Raw genomic sequence first — 17,170 nt, forward strand, 5'->3', positions numbered from 1 at the left:
GAGTCAGTGACCACATAAACCACAGAAGTAAAGATTAGAATTTAATTTAAACTGGTGACTACACAGGACTCCAGAAGTACTGTGAGATGGCTCAGTTTAGGATGACAGCAGCAAAAAGAAGAGAAAAGAGGAGGGAAGACAGTACTATGGGAAAGAAAATAGAATCTGTCCCACTCGGAGAATGCCTTGTCATCTAAGATTTATTTTTAGGTTTGTGAGTTTTAAACATTCTTTCTGAGACTATTTTAATCTTAGTTTCCAAATCTTAAATTTGGAGATGAGTCTCATGCTGTCTGGGCTGAAAGAAGCATCTCAGCATCATATTTCAAAACAAAAAGACAACCCAGTTAGCTTCCATGGAGGCAGTTTTGCAGGAGAGGATGGTGGGGTCAGGGTTGTCACTGCTTCACTGAACAAACCTTAAGTCCTTTCAGATATGAATTTAACTGTTTACTTTTTTCTTCATGATTTTTTTAATGATACAAACATCTAAGATCGTTGAAAAAAATTAGAAACACATATAAGCAAAAAGAAAGGGGAGAAGATCATGAGTAAGCCCATGACTTACTGATATATTATTGGGTACATTTCCTTTTATTTTATTTTATTTTTTTTTACATTTCCTTTTAGACATCGTATATCTGTCAGTATCTAATTGTGTCTGTATCTTTCTCTATGTGTACATATATCCATGGGATAATACTGTAGATCCCCTGCTGTAACTTGCTTTTTTTACTTAATGGTGTTAATACTTAGAGATCTATACCCTCATTTGTGGATCTGCTATAATTTATTTAACTAGTGCCCCTTTCATAGATGCTCAGCTTGTTTTCAGTAATTTGCTACCATAAACAGCATTACCGTGAACATCCCACCACACAGTGTTGTGCTGTTATCTAATTATTTCTTTTGGTTAAACTTCTAGAAGTAAAATTGATGGATTCAGAGGGCGTGCATAATATTAAGGTTTTTGATAAACATATCAAATTAGCTATCATCCGTAAAGGTTGAGTTGGTCTATTCCCTCTATGTTCAGCGGATGAATTGTTCTGGTTGGCAAAATTCCTCCAAACTGCCATTTTATAAAAAAGCACAGTCAAAGGGCGCCTGGGTGGTGCAGGGACCCTTGGTTTAACTCAGTCCTGATCTCAAGGTCATGAGATGGAGCCCCAAGTCAGGCTCTATGCTCAGGGCTTGCTCTCTCTCTGCTCCGCCCCCAACTCGTGCGCATGCGCGCCCTCTCTATCTCTCAAATAGATACATCTTTAAAAATAAATTAACAAAAAGCACAATCCCGGACTCAAGGCCTTCCTGCTCTCAGACTTCTACGACGTACAGAGCTGCTTCCCTGACCTGCTCCGAGGCTGGTGGCCAGAGCAGCTGCAAACTCCGCTAGGCGCCTGCATCCCAGTGTCTCATTCTCATCCTTGTACTTTTTTCTCTTTTCCAGAGTGAATTAGATGTATCCTTTTTCAAAGCTGTGAGCCAAGTTTTCCTCAGTAGGCAAAGCACAGGCTAGTCCTGATCAGGTAAGTGCCATGGGGGCAGGAAAAGGATTCAGCAGAAACCAGAATCCAGAATGCTAATCATCCATCAACAAGTAACAAAATAGAGGTGCAAAAGCTTTGCAGAAACACCTTTGCTCTTTTTTTACAAAATAATTCTTTTTTTTTTTTTTTAAGATTTTGTATTTATTTATTCATGAGAGACACAGAGAGAGGCGCAGAGACACAGGCAGAGGGAGAAGCAGGCTCCATGCAGGGAGCCCAATGTGGGACTCGGGACTCGATCCTAGGACTCCAGGATCACGCCCTGGGCGGAAGGGAGGCGCTCAACCTCTGAGCCACCCAGGCGTCCCAAAGATTCTTATTGGGACTATTGGGACTTAATTCTTATTAAGACTGTTATATTTTTCAGACAGGGGAAAACTATGGTCATAGTTGATGATAACTGGTATAATAATGCAACTTCTTTAACCTTTACAGAATTTAAATAATGCAGCCAGAAAGTGTTTAGTCCTCCTGGAGAGAATGGATTTTCATGGCTCCAAGTATAAATCTCCAGAAATCCCTTACATGATCAGATTAAGGCCTTCAAGGATGATAAACTGGAGGGTTAAAGAATTGCCTGACTTGTATTCATTTACTTTTATAATAGAGAAAGCTCTCTTTTTCTTCTCTTTCTAGTCCTTTTTATCAAATTATGCTTGGGCCCCCAAACAGTAGTTGCTCCAAATACCGTAGGCCTGTGGATTTTGACAGGGGCCCACTAGGCTTTGTGTGAGTGCTCTGGAGGCAAGTTGACCTTTTTTTTTTTTTTTTTAAGATTTTATTTGTTCATTTGAGAGAGGGAAAACATGAGCAGGAAGGACAGGAAAGGGTGAAGCAGGCTCCCCACTGAGCAGGGAGCCAATGTGGGGCTCGATCCCAGGACCCCAGGATCATGACCTGAGCTGAAAGCACACGCTTAACCATCTGAGCCACCCAGGCACCCCACAAGTTGACTTTTAAGTTAATTTTTACTTCAGAAATCTGCTTACCACTTGTAAGCAATTAATGAGAGAGTCCTTTGGGAAAAGCATCAGGCTTAAATCTAAAATAGTAACATTAAATATAACATGTTAATTATAACATGTTTCTATATACATATATATACATTAGACATCAGTATATTTGGGAGAAATGGCTATTTAGCTTTTACTACTGATAGAAAATATGTTGATCAACTCCATTTGCAGCTGTATCTGGAAGCCTCTTAAATTAACTGGGAAAATTTGAGTGCCCTCTAGTGGTGAGTGACCTAAATCTATAGGATTCCTTTGACCTAGGACACCCAAGATCAGGCTGTACATTAAGGTATATTTTCACTCAGCACCTTACGTTCCCTTTAAACTAAGCCCTTTATAAAGCAATTCAAAATAAATCTCTTCCTCCTGTACAGGGGAATAAGAGAAATGCCTTTTGATTTAAAAAGTCATCAGAGGGACGCCTGGGTGGCTCAACAGTTGAGCGTCTGCCTTCAGCTCAGATCGTGATCCTGGCCTGGGATCAAGTCCCACGTCAGGCTCCGTGCATGGAGCCTGCTTCTCCCTCTGCCTGTGTCTCCGCCTCTCTCTCTGTGTCTCTCATGAATAAACAAATAAAATCTTTAAGGAATAAAAAAATAAAAGTCATCGGGAAGATAGGAAAAGCTATTAGACCCCTCCCTAGGAATATAGAAACCCAAGTTTCTCTTTTGAACCTGCCACAAACTGTATGTGTTGGGAAAGACACATCAACCTTTCATCTAAAAATAGTAGAATTAGGCTAGAAGAGCTTTAACATCCTCTCCCTAATAGTTGATGTTGCCATGACTCTAGGTAAATGAGCTGAGCTACCTTTCACCCAGAACAGGAAAAGAGACTGTAACTAGTCTGGAAATTCAGAGAATTAAAATGAATCAAATATAACAGGATATATATTATATAAGCTGAACTAGTTGCATTGATGCGTCTTATATACTGAATAGATGTTTATTAGAAGTAGAGATGGGTTTGTCTTTATAGTTCTCTGGTATAGTATAGTTCCAGGTAATGATCTCCAGCATTCTCTTTCTCTTCCCTTTTTTAAGATTTTATTTTTAAGCAAATCTCCACACCCAACATGGGGCTCAAACTCACAACCCCAAGATTAAGAGCCCCATGCTCTTCCCACTGAGCCAGCCAGGTGCCCCGAGTTCCAGCATTCTTGTTCAAATTTAATTTCCACACCAAGGCACACAGTTTGCTATCTTTTCCCTTTATTTTACTTAGTTTCATTTTTGCTTTCCCTTCCTTTTTTTTTAGGGGGAGGTTTCCAAGTTTTATTCAAGAACTCATGCAAAATATTTGGGATAAATGGGTTTTAATCCTCATCTTCCTCCTCTTCTGTGTCCTGGTTAGTTTGGAAGTAACGCAACTCGTAACTCCCTTTTCTGTTAGCAACTACGCGCAACCAGTCACGGAGGTTATTCTTCAAATATTTTTTGGTGAGATATTTCAAATACCCTTTTTTTTTTAAAGATTTTATTTATTCATTCATGAGAGACACACACAGAGAGGCAGAGACACAGGCAGAGGGAGAAGCAAGCTCCACGCAGGGAGCCCGACATGGGAGTCAATCCCAGGTCTCCAGGACCAGGCCCTGGGCTGAAGGCAGTGCTAAACCACTGAGCCACCCGGGCTGCCCTCAAATACCTTTTGGAAAAAGGCACCTCAGAAGTTACAGGATTCTTGCTCTTGCTGCTTTCTATGGTTACAACGGCTCTACTGAGATTCCCAGCTTTTCCATTCACTTTGATTCTCTCTTGAAGAAACTGCTCAAAATTGGCAGCATCCATGATTCCATCTTCTATAGGGTGGGTGCAATCAAGGGTAAACTTCAGAACTTGCTTTTTTTTTTTTTTTTTGCCCCCTTTGCCACAAGCTTTTTCACAGGTGCCATGGTGGCAGCGGAGGCAGAAAGGAAACTTACTATTTTTTTAAATCAAAGTATGAATAACATATAATGTTAGTTTCAGACATACCTCTGGTTAGTTTTATATATTTAGCCCTTCAGAATGACAGGTGTATCCACCTGACAGATTAGGAATTTTGCTTCATCTTTAGAGAAGGGAACTGAATCTGTCCAGACCAGGAAGTGTATGCCTCTGCTCCAGGCATAATTTCACCTGGACTTCCAGTGGCCTAAAAGTGTAAAAGATGGTGGATAGAATATGGGATACTTCTCTCCTATTAACATTTTCAAAGGGTTTCTACCCTTAGCCATCTGAAAAAAAAAAAATCAAATTAAAACCCATGCATTTACTCTGCCTCGTACATAGTTCTTTCTAACTAGAAGGACCTCTAGGCACCAATTTCATAACAGTAAGACAAGGGAGCCTTTTAGAGGTATAGCCTATGTCCTGCCCCCTCGGTGTAGGCCAGAGGTCTTCTCCATCACTGCCCTAGGAGCATATGACCAGCAACCTGCTGAAGCAGCTACCATGGTTCGGGTCTGCTCTGCCAGGAAAGCTTCTTCAGGCCTTGAAAGCCTGCAAACAAGCAACCAATAGAATTGCAACCTGGAGCTTGTTCTCCCAACACTCACAACACCTATCTTTGTGTTTGCTCAGGCTTAAGAAAGCCTTCTTTGTCCACCCACATGGAATAGACGTGCTTCAAAGCTTGGTTTTGGTGCAGCACCAGGAGGATGGAAGCCAAAACCTCATGGAATTCCCAAGAAACCATTGACTTGCAATCTTTTTCTTCAGAAGCGTCACCACCCTGAAGCATTTTAAGAATGAGGCAGCTTTCCAGAGTCCACATGGTTAGACTTTGAGAAATAAAAACGCACCATTTATATACAAGCCCTAGAATGGGCTTGTTCTACTGCTAATACGACTAACAGCACAGAACAAGACAAGTGGGATTTTAAAAAGAAATGACCTGGGGGCGCCTGGGTAGCTCAGCCGGTTAAGCATCCAACTCTTGGTTTCAACTTAGGTCATGATGTCAGGTTTCTGGGATAGAGCCCGTCCTCATGGCAGGCTCCATGCTCAGCGGGGAGTCTGCTTCCTCTCTCTCCCTCTGCCCACCCCCTACCCCCTGCTCATATTCTCTCTCTCTCTCTCAAATAAATAAATATATATTTTTAAAAGAAAAGAAATGACCTAAGCACAAGAAATTAGCACAGAAATTCTGGGCTTCTTGAAAACCCTTTCACTAAGTGGCAACTCTATGTTGCAGGTGCAGGTAGTGTCAGTGTCAGGGACCCTCGGGACCAAGCATGTCAGTGACCTAAATCACTCACGTGCCATGCATAAGATCCTGTACATTCTTCACATTCTACTCCACCCACTGGGCTAAAATGTTGCCCGAAGATTCCCGAGGCCCTGCTTCTATAGGGAAAGTTTGCCCTATCACATACTTTAGTAGACTTATTTAAGATTTCAAGTTCTGGCGGTGCCTGGGTGGAATTGGTTGAGCGTCTGCCTTCAGCTCCGGTCATGATCCCGGGATCCTGGGATTGAGCCCCCCATCTGGCCCCAGCTCAGCAGGGAGTCTGCTCCTTCCTCGCCCTCTGCCCCTCCCCCCATTTGTGTTCTCTCTCGCTTGCTCTGCTTTGCTTTCTCTCTCAAATAAATTACAAAAAAAGATTTCAAGTTCTGGGGGTGCCTGGCTGGCTCAGTTGGTAGAGCATGTGACTTTTGATCTTGAGATCATGAGTTTGAGCCCCATGTTGGGGGTGGGGTAGATTGTACTTAAAATGATAATTAACTGTAGAAAACTACAGTCATCAGGTTAAAACCTCATATTTTTTTAAAAAAATTTAAATTCTGTTCATTAAGATGATTTTTAGGAACTAACTAATGAGCTTCCCAAAATGTGTTCAGCTCTGTAGCCTCAGATTGGTAAATTCTCCAGACAATTCATAATTCAAAGGCACTGTCTCCACTCCCCCCTCTGCTAAATGGTCGGGGGAATGGCACCCATGAACAGTGCTCTGGGGGAGAAGTCAACTCCTCTTGGTCCAGGGCACACCTAGTAATGTGTGAATGTTCGCACAGAAAACCTAAACAGCCAGGGATCCCTGGGTGGCTCAGTGGTTTGGCGCCTGCCTTCGGCCCAGGGTGTGATCCTGGAGTCTCGGGATCAAGTCCCACATCAGGCTCCCTGCATGGAGCCTGCTTCTCCCTCTGCCTGTGTCTTTGCCTCTCTCTCTGTGTGTCTCTCATGAATAAATAAATAAAATCTTTAAAAAAAAGAAAGAAAGAAAACCTAAACAGCCTTTTTGGTATTTGGTGCCTTTAAAGACTTGGTTTATTTGGGATCCAGTAGGATCCAGCAGTCCTACTTTTATATTTGGACAACCAGGATCCCTTTTCTGTACCCTGTGCTTTAGAGGGCCCCATCTGGCTCTCCTTCAGCAGCATCCCTCTCCATGAGATGAAGATGCCTACCCAGAGCCTACAGGGACGCAGTCCACTTCTTAACCATCCTCCAGGTACCTGAGTCCCCAGAATTCACTGGGTGCCCAATATACCAGTGCCTCTTGCTAGGTAGAGCCTATATATACTTCTCCACACAACTGAGGGCAGGGATGACAGCTTGGGATGGTAACTGGTGGGACGATAACCCACATATATGCGAGGGAAGTAAAGTGGGGAACAGGCTAGAAACCCTCTTTGTATTCCAGGGCCCCTACCCCACGAATATAGGTTAGGCCTAGAATCCAGAATGTTTTTTTGATTCAAAAATACCTTTTACATAAATCTTCAGAACATTCATGTTTTTATTTTCTAAGTCCTTAAAACCCCAAAGCCTGAGCAATTAATTCTAGAAACTTAAAGCTTCTGTGGGTGATGTAAAAGTACCTCTTTACTGTAGCTGAAGGTGGGAGAGAAGGAAGGGCCTCCATCCTGCGTGTACTCTCCGCAACTCAGCAAGTTTTCGACCATGGTTCTCCCTGGAGGAATGAAGGCACCTGGGCAACAGTAATCAGCACCAGTTTATAGTCAGGCCCTGGTCAGGACCCAGAGCCCACCATGGGGCATCAACCTCTCAATCCTTCATTACTTTCCTAAAATCCCAAACACCCTTAGAGGTCCAGAAACCAGAATAGGGCTTCTCTGAATAAGAGATAACTCCACACCGACTTAATGAGAAATCACAACAGTACTTGTTCAACTAGCGGCTCTGTTAATACTGGCCAAGAACAAACAAGTTCTCCAGGGAAGCCACCCAACACCCAAATAGTAGCTTCTAAATAAGCTGAAGTTGTGCCCATGTTCTCTCAGAAAGGTCACAATAATTGATTAAGTCATTACCAAAGGGTTTCTTTTGAGGCACGATGGAGTATGTGATTGTATCAGGAATTGCTTGATAATGTCAGATAGGAGTAAACTAGCTCCCCACTCCCTGAAGGTTACATTTAGCATCATAGGATTTGTGTACTTGGGAGCTAGAAGAAAACTACAGTCATCAGGTTAAAACCTCATATTTTAAATGAAAAGACTGAAGCCCAGAGAGGTTCTGTGACATGTCGTCAACCATAGATCTACTCTAGGGCAGAATGGTACCAGTCTCTGGGTTTCCAGGGCTATAAAATTAGATAAGAGATTAAATTTGACATGTTTTTTAAAAATGTGTTATTATGTGGAGTAGATTGTAGCAACTTAAGTCTCTAAACAAAACATTTGTAAAGTGCCTGTCACAGGCTATCTAGTGGTGTCCAAGGTTTTCCTAAAGTAGGAAAAGCAGGGCAGCCCCGGTGGCTCAGCGGTTTAGCACGGCCTGCAGCCTGGGGTGTGATTCTGGAGACCCGGGATCGAGTTCCACGTTGGGCTCCCTACATGGAGCCTGCTTCTCCCTCTGCCTGTGTCTCTGCTTCTCTCTCTGAATAAAAAAAAAAAAAAAACACATAAAAAAAGAAAAAAATCTTTAAAAAAAAAAGTAGGAAAAGCAGTTTTGAAGAAACAACTTTTGGCTGGAGGAGTCAGACATGATGAGAGAACCTGAATGTCTTGATAAGAACGTGCTCTCCAAAATCGAGTTCATGTTTAGTAATTTTCTTTTTCTTTTTCTAGTAGTCTCCATGCCCAGCGTGGAGCCCAGGGCAGGGCTTGAACTCCCAACCCTGAGATCAAGACCCAAGTTGAGATCTAGAGTGTGACACCCAACTGACTAAGCCACTCAGGCACCCCACATTTAGTGATTTCTAAACATCTTTTTCTTTTTAAAATATTGACAGCAGGGTTGTACGGGGTGAGAGCTGGCCCATGCAGCTAGTCGTCTTTGGGCAGGGTAGGCACCAAGAGGTAAGGGGGCCAAAACCATCTCAGCATGAGAACCAGTCAGTGCTGTCATGAGTGAAGAGTCTCAGAATTATGAACAGTCCTCAAGGGAGTCAGCTGTTTACCTGGGAAAGGGAGGTGAAGGTTCCAGATTGAACAGCCCTGCCTTCCAGGTTTCTCTGGTTCTCACTGGCCTTTGCCCTCACCTTATTTCCTTAAACTGTGTTCTCTGCATCCATCCGCTGCTATTCCTCCCCACTGAGGATCTCTGCCTTCTGCCCCTGTTCCATGCTTCCAGGTTCTGTTGGTTTTCCTCAGGAAGTGTGACAGCAAGTAAGGAGGAGGCTTAGAAAAAAGCCAGAGAAACTGACAGGCTCATATGACCCAATGCTAACTCTCTTATTTGTGATTTTACATAAATCTGTATAAATTTTTAGAAAATACACCTGGATGTCTTGTTCTTAGGATATAAATGGACCTTTAAGGAAAATCCCATTAAAAAAATTAACTCCTTTTCAGTGGCCTAATAAGACACAATACCAAGCCTACAAATGGACAACAGACCGTCTAACAGGGAGAGTATACCCAGGACTGTGCACAGTCCTCACGATGACAGTGTTTTACACAGCAGTATTAGATTTTCTGTAGGAAATGTGAACACAAAGCCCCTTCATAGTTTATCTAATTTCATGGCAAACTGAATTAAACTATAAATATGAGAGCAAGTTTTTCCCCATCCCACTTAGTTTATCAAGAACTTTGCGTAGGTGAGATCTTAGAAAAAAGAAATTGAGTAAGACAAGGAATCTGAGACCAAAATCTAGAGTTAGAAATTTTACTTTCTAGGCTGCGCTCTGCCTAGGAATTGCTTTTCAGGTCCCATGTGAACGTCTGCTGCTCAATTTTCTCTTATTAAAGGATAACTAGACCACCACAGTGGCATTAAAAATACCATACTGAGAAAAAAAATACCATACTGAAAATGTGACTTATGATCCAGAGACCAAAATTCCAGTGTAGGAACCAGAAACATTTCAAGCACTTTAATTAAAAAATTGGTTTCAAGTGGCACTGGTATTAGTAGGGCCCTAAGATATTCAGCTCCGATCCACATTACGTAGCAATTCAGAGAGGCTCTTGGGTTCAGGACTGAGAGGAAATGGGGCTTTCTGAATCTGCTCTTTGGGAGACTGCAATTCGTTTCAGTTCCAACGTTAGAGGTGCCTTAAAGGTCTTTAAGTTAGTCAAGTTCAGTATAACGGAAGGTGGGACCCTCTTGAAGTAGTCATTCTCAGCTTACCACGTTAACAGACCAACAGCCTGGACCTCTCTTGCTTCATCCTATTCCAGATGTCAGGGTTGAACCATGTTTGCCTGTTCATTGCCATGGGGCTTAGCATACAAAGCATTTTTTGGGTCCCTGCTCACCTGACACCGTGGCCCACATGCCATTACTCTTGCTTCACCATTGTGTACAAGTAGCTTATAAACCAAATCAAGATGTAAACAACAGCTGGATTCTTATTTTAAAGGAGTCACATGATTCCAGAGGGAAATCAGCTTTCAGGCTTTTGCCTCACATTGGATTTGGTCTGTGGTGTCCCTATATAGTGCCAGAAAGCTACATGGTTATTAAGGGTTTGAATCAGATACTCAGATAGACAGGCAGTCACATGCCCACAGTACGGAATGACCTCAGCGAACAACTCATGTTTCTAGGATGTTGGGAAATTCGACTTGCTGAAAGACTTTGTCCTTACAATGTGAGGATGTCAGTGGCTGATATGATTCAGCAGCAAACTCTAATCTGAATTTCAAAACAACTGGCCTCTTGCTCAAGGGGACATCTGAATTTTAGATCTAGATCATCTACTTGCCACATTCTTCAGAGCAGCTCAATCTCTGAACCAATTCAAATAGAATAAAATTAGATCTCTTCTCTCCAAGAAAATCACCTTAGAGGAGTTGAGATTTTCTACAAGGCTTTCATTGTCCCTTAGTAACAGGGGGATCCTGAAGGCCATTTTTCATGCAGCCACCTGTGCTCCCCAACTCCACTTCTTTTTACCTAGTTGAAATTCCCACTTTGGCTTCTAAATTCTGGCTTCTGGGTCTGATTGAGTCAAGGGCCTACTATTCCAGTCCCAATTTACCATGGACAAAGCAATCATCTATATAATTGGAAGACATAATTAATAGGTATATCAGAGTAAAGCTTTTTTTTCTTTTTCTGGGTCATTTAAGGACAGTTCCCATGGGCTCCTGAAAGTTTATTCTGCTAGAGGACTATTTGCACAGAGCTTAATGAGATATTAATGCAGAGCCTAATAGTAACCTAAAAGCATTCACAGAGTTGTCTCATTTTCTACAGATGTATTTCACAAAACAAAATACAGACTTGAACACCTTGAATTACTGAAAAAAATCTAGTGGTAGCGATTCACTATTTAATTATGAACTCCCCTAGTACACTTAAGTCACTCATTTGTTGAAGTTTGTCTATTTGAAACAATGTTTCAATCAGGTGTTTGTTTTTTTTTTAAGCTGTTGTTTTTTTAATAGACCCAGATCATGTTCTTTAGAGATGGAAATAAGCTCTTAAAAATGTAGAATTCAGAACCATTCAATATTGTCATCTCATTCTAGTTCCCCTTCCCCTTTCACAAAAGTTTTCTGAAGGGGTTCCTGGTGGGGGAAGAATTTGGCTCTTTGCAATTAGCTAATCATCTAACATTTTGTCTTCCCCCATGCTCTATACTAACCTTCCACTAGGAACAGCAGTGCACTAAAGTGGCTCCATATTTTTTTTTTTAAGATTTATTTATTTATTCATGAAAAAGAGAGAGAAAGAGAGAGAAAGAGAGAGAGAGAGAGAGAGAGAGAGAGAGAGAGAGGGAGGCAGAGACAAAGGCAGAGGGAGAAGCAGGCTCCATGCAGGGAGCCCGATGTGGGACTCGATCCCAGGACTCCAGGATCACGCCCTGGGCCAAAGGTAGGTGCCAAACCGCTGAGCCACCCAGGCGTCCCTCCATAATTCTCAAATGAGTATTTTTAGAACTGTTCGTTCATGCAAGATACTCTCATGAATTTCAAATTTTTATAGTAATTAGCATTGCCTTGCCTTCTTCATTCATATCTACTCTTGGTTATTTTTTTTTTCTTTGGCCTGAAAGAAAAGATAGCTTAACACACAAGGTTTTGTTTATAAACGGTTTTGGTTTGGGGTGGAAGTTTGAGTGACGGAGGGTGTATAAGTAGCCACAGGCCCCTCCTGAGAAGTCTGGAAGCAGAACCATCAAGCCAAAGCTGTGGGTTTAAATTCCAGCTTTGGCAGTGGTCAGCCATGTGACCTTGAACAATGGCTTTGAGTCTGTTTGCTCCATGTAAAATTAGGATAATATGTTAGGATAAATGTTAATTTGTATCATGGGGTTGTAGAGAATACTGAAAAAAATTACATAAAACACTCAACACAATGCCTGGAACATCATGGCTATTAACGCTGTTAGTGTCTGGGAAGACAACAGAGTTCTTGTCAGGTCCTATGCTCTTGCCAATGTCACTTGCTTTGTTCTTTAGTTCTTAGTAGTCATTTTCCCTCTGGCTAAAAGGTGTAGTAGTTATTCCATTTCTATGCCTACTAGCCAGTTAGCTTAACCAGTGTGAAACTAGGTATGTATGTGTACATGAAGGTAAGGATTTCTATTTCTAACATGGACACCAATTTTAAAACTAGTTTCAGAAGTTCTGTTAAAAAAAAACAAAAAAACAAAAAAACAAAAAACCCAAAACCCACATACTTCATGCTTAGACTAATTTACATGGGAAAAATTATCGGCTAAGTCATGTTATTACTGTTACATGTTAACATTTTTGTAACTTTAAAACTAATTTCCTTAATATGAATTTAGATAATGTTTAATTTGGACAAAGTACACATCATTTTGGATGAGATGGTGTTAAATGGCTGCATTGTGGAAACAAATCGGGCAAGAATTCTTGCCCCTCTACTCATCCTTGACAAAATGTCAGAAAGCTGAATGATGGCTCTGCCAGACAAGATCTACTTGTAGAAGTGAGGATACCATGGAATGAATACCTTTCAACATCTGTAGCCCAAAAAATCTGGAAGACTCTGTATTGCAAAATGGGGTGTCTTCCAAAAACAATTTAAATAGATGTTTCCCACAGTTCCTAAATGGAAAACAAAACTGTACATTAAAATATGGTGTACAAAGAAAACGTTTCTCTGAAGAGACAAATTTTGTTTTCTAGCCATAAGCATTTTTCTCCCCACTTGCTCAAATTTTGTTGCATTCTGAGGATAACTTTTTTGTTCTTTGCTTCTCTTTGTACATTTAATTCCAGATTAGCAGCATGGGAAGAACATGTGACAACTATCAGCCAATAAAATTTTAAACACACATAGTACTTTGAATATTTTCTGAATGCTTTTTCCTTAAAATGTCTTAAAATGTCAAAACTTCACAAAATTGCATACCTAAAAAAAATGGAGAATTAAGTTTCTAAAAGCCTGACAACCATTTTAATGGCAATTACTTGGCAATTACAATGTCATCATGTTATTTATAATGTTAGTACCAAAAAAAAAAAAAAATCAACAATTGCACCTTAAAAGAGAGCTCTTACAAAACCATCCTTTAAGGCCATAATATAAATGGCTTGTCTTACTAGTAAACTTATTTATAAATGAAATTTACTTGAAAGTCTAAAACCATGCAAGAGAGTGTATCTCTGTTCAGGTTGGGATGATATGAACCCTTCTCCCCTGCCTAACTCATTCTTTTGACCTCTTCTCCTGGAATGTCTTAAAGCAAAGAAAAACTAAGTCACTACAGAAAAGCAATGACCTGATTCTTCCAAACTTTTCTAGATGCTTTTGCTACTAAGTCAACAGTTGAGCATACAGAACTGTCTTCGGTAAAAGCATGTTTATGTGCATAGAAGGTAGGAAGGCAGATACAACAGAGGAAATAGAAATAGTCTTGGTACATTAAGATATTGTGCCATCCTATGGAATTCCAAGAGTTCTTTCACCCACAATACTCTACTCTCCAAAAGAAGACATAAATGGACATTCCAGGCATTGATGATTCATTCAGTACTATTTGCTTTTTTCCTTTCTTTATATGTGGGGGTGGGAGGAGGATTTCTTTTAAATCCTTGTTTCTAAAAAAAGTCTACTTACATATTTAAAGTTTGTATCCATAAAAACTCAGGCAACCATTCAATAATGGATTCTAAAAGCAAACCTGGGTTCTGGACTCATTCAGAAAGGCAGAAGAGAGGCTTTTGAGCCACTGGAACAATAAATGGTATATATGTAGAGATCCACTTCAGCATTAAGTAGCCAAGGTCTGGGGAAAGCCCAGTCTACTAGATCAAAGTGCTTTGGAGGTCTTTCTAAGACATATTAGTTGGGAAACACTGTCCTAATTGGTAGGCACTTAATCAGTAGCACATTCAGGTAACTGCTGAAACTGGTACACCAGAAGTAACTAGGGAGTGGACAAAATTAATTTTTAGGTCACACCAAAATAGCACTTGGATAACATCTTGGCACAGATTTTAGTACCTTTAGAGAATAACAATTAAAAAAAAAAATACTAGGTAGATGCCACAGGAAAGAAAGCTGAAGAACCTAATATATGTGGAGACCCTAGTAGATCTCCTCTAACACTTGACTCATGGAAAGTGAACCATAATAGAACTATCTGTTCTTATAGGCTGTGTCATCATCTCCCTTCAGGTTTATTGCTGAACTATGATGAACAGCTTTAAGTGATTTCCACACCCAGAAACTTGTGTCTCAAATTGATCAGCTTTACCTTGAAGACTCCTGACATTTCATTTACTGAATATATAAGACTTATCAATTTTACCTGCTACAGCAATGTGCTAGACCAGGATTCAGCAAAACTTTTCTGTAAAGGGCCAGATAGTAAATATTTTAGGCTTCATGGACCATATGGTCTCTGCTATGAACACAGCTCTGCCACTGTAATGTAAAAACAGCCACCAATAATACATAAAGCCATGATCATAGCTGTGTTCTAGTAAAACTTTATTTATTTATGGACACTGAGGTTTGAATTTCATAAAATTTCCACATCATAAAATACTATTCTATTGTTTTTTAACCACTTAAAAATTTTAAAAGCATACTTACTTAGTTCATGGGCAATACAAAAGCAAGCAGCAGGCCAAAGTTTGCTGACTCCTGTGCTAGATTAGTCTTGGTGAAAGCGGGGTATTGACAGACATTTTACGGACTTAGTAAATGGCAATACTAAGCACAGAAACCGGATTTTAACTCTAACGCTATTATACAGTTTTAGTCCTGCATCCATCCATGACTTTGCTGAGACAATCACCACCACTATTTTTTGGATTAAAGCATAGGTCATACATTTAAATATTGCTGTTATGTTTTATTTTAACTTTTATTCTCACAGATAACTGTGAAACTAACAACAAGATGAATTAATTTAAATGCTGCCACTGATAACATAGTCACAACATTCTCACGCAGAGAATAAAAACAGTACTAAGATGACTGACTGTAGTGGGAGAGATCTCTTCTAATGTAGAAAGGGAATGTACCTTTTAAACAGGTAAATAATGGGCAATCCCAAAAAAATGCTTTTCACTCCTCAAAATGCCATTTGGCTACACCAGGCCTACTGACATTTCTTTCACCTTAGGGCACAGAATGTGCTACATCAAGGGAATTTGGAAAATGGAAATAGAAGTCCTTCTTCAAAGCCATGAAACAGCAATATCCTGGTGGTTACTTTTCACACTAACATAACATTAAGAAATCATTCTTGGGTCTTAGACTTACACATCCCTGCAGATACAACGGTAAGTAGCAGATCTGGTGTTTAAAAAGTGAACACACATAACTTGGCCATTCTTAGCTGAAGAATACTTTAAGACAGAACACAACAGTTGGATCACAAGCATGTGAACATATATTTCTTCTAGCTTTCCAGTTTTGGTAAGTGTATTTACTATAGAAAAATACATTTCTAGATGTAATACTTTCAAAAAACTAAATCTCAGTGATTCAAAATAAAAAATATCTGGTTAAGCTCTTAGGTCTGACCGTTGCAGTGAAATAGTCACGTGACACAGTTTTGTACGCTGCAAACATTTTAATGATTATTGTTGAGCATACATTTGGGAAATTTTTTACTTCAAACTGCAACAAGTTAAATAAATGTTTATAATATACAAAGAAAATACAACCAAAAGTAAAACTTGCTTTAAGTGTGCCTTGCATCTAGACCAGTGTTTTTTTTTTTTTTTCCCCTTAATATATCTTTACTTTTGAGCTGCACAAACACACTTAAGAATTTGATCTTTATAGTATGGCATTTAGGAAATAAAAATATACTCCCACCTCAAAGAAATAAAAAGGTTGTGCATGATTATATGCCAAACAAAAGAGAGAACACTAGAATACTCTGATAGTGCAGGCATCATTAAAAAGGAAAAAAAGCTTGAGATGCTCATTAACTCTCTATGTTTTAAGGAAGCAGGATTTTTGACCACATAGCTTAAAAGCCAGCAAAACAGGGATCAGTGACGGCAACTGTAGTGTATGAAGTATGAAACGACAAACTTTACACAAATACACTGTTAGAAATTTACCAGTGAACACTGAAGATCTGAGAAGCTGCTCTTTGGAACAGTCAAGTAGGGATCACCTTTTTCCAGTCACTAAGCCCTTGTAGCAACACACAGTGTTCTGTGCTATATACCTGCTGGCTGGGTAGTTAAAGGATTTGTTTTGTCATTAGCAGCTAACCAACTTATTCCACGTTCTTAAAGCCTTAATGGTTGAAATAAAGGCAAGTGTCATTAGCGTAGAGGATCATATACTTCTCTGCACACAAACACAAGAGGCTTCACTAGTATTTTAAAAGTCTCTGATGTCTCCCACTTTGAAGCTCAGTTGAGATGAAAGCCTTTCTCCATGGTAGCAGCTAGCAGGCGCTCTCTCATGATCTCCTCCGAAGAATATTCAGGCAACTTTAGATAATGCACACATGTATTCACTGATGGATAGCTTGCATCAGTGGCATCAACCTACAAAAAAGAAAAGTGAAAAACAGAAGGCCATGACTTTAAATATTTCTTTCTTTCAATCCTGAAGTTACTAAATTCCATTTGGATTCTCCATTAGCTAAAGTTTGTACCTTGCGTACAACTGTGAGCCTGGGATGCAGATTAGCTAGTCCACCGGGGGGCAGAGTTGAGCAACCAGTGGTAAACTGCAGGAATGCTTTCCTTTCATCTGAAGACATGCCACACAAAACCCTCACAAACCTCAGGAAACCGGGGCTAAAAGAGG

General features: G+C 40.3%; 2 protein-coding genes across 23 annotated transcripts in view; one reads left to right on the top strand and one right to left on the bottom strand.

The window, feature by feature from the left end:
• The window catches only part of AP4S1 (adaptor related protein complex 4 subunit sigma 1), an 83,423-nt gene that overhangs the window by 41,385 nt on the left and 24,868 nt on the right, over positions 1 to 17,170 (top strand). For 11 of the 14 annotated variants that reach the window (XM_072838156.1, XM_072838149.1, XM_072838151.1 and 8 more), the window contains 2 exons: positions 1,451 to 1,462; positions 12,702 to 13,214. In XM_072838156.1, the coding sequence (XP_072694257.1) occupies positions 1,451 to 1,462; positions 12,702 to 12,830 (141 nt within the window). In that variant the 3' untranslated portion in view covers positions 12,831 to 13,214. Of the gene's footprint in view, positions 1 to 1,450; positions 1,530 to 1,985; positions 2,124 to 12,701; positions 13,215 to 17,170 lie in introns of those variants that run through there. The other 3 variants (XM_072838158.1, XM_072838157.1, XM_072838159.1) reach the window with 3 other exon arrangements.
• The window catches only part of HECTD1 (HECT domain E3 ubiquitin protein ligase 1), a 93,732-nt gene continuing 91,420 nt past the window's right edge, over positions 14,859 to 17,170 (bottom strand). For all 9 annotated transcript variants that reach the window (XM_072838136.1, XM_072838135.1, XM_072838133.1 and 6 more), the window contains 2 exons: positions 17,016 to 17,160; positions 14,859 to 16,905 (listed from right to left, as the gene is read on the bottom strand). In XM_072838136.1, the coding sequence (XP_072694237.1) occupies positions 16,768 to 16,905; positions 17,016 to 17,160 (283 nt within the window). In that variant the 3' untranslated portion in view covers positions 14,859 to 16,767. The remainder of the gene's footprint in view (positions 16,906 to 17,015; positions 17,161 to 17,170) is intronic.

This window comes from Canis lupus, chromosome 9 (genome assembly GCF_048164855.1).
Source record: "Canis lupus baileyi chromosome 9, mCanLup2.hap1, whole genome shotgun sequence".
Lineage (NCBI taxonomy): Eukaryota > Metazoa > Chordata > Mammalia > Carnivora > Canidae > Canis > Canis lupus.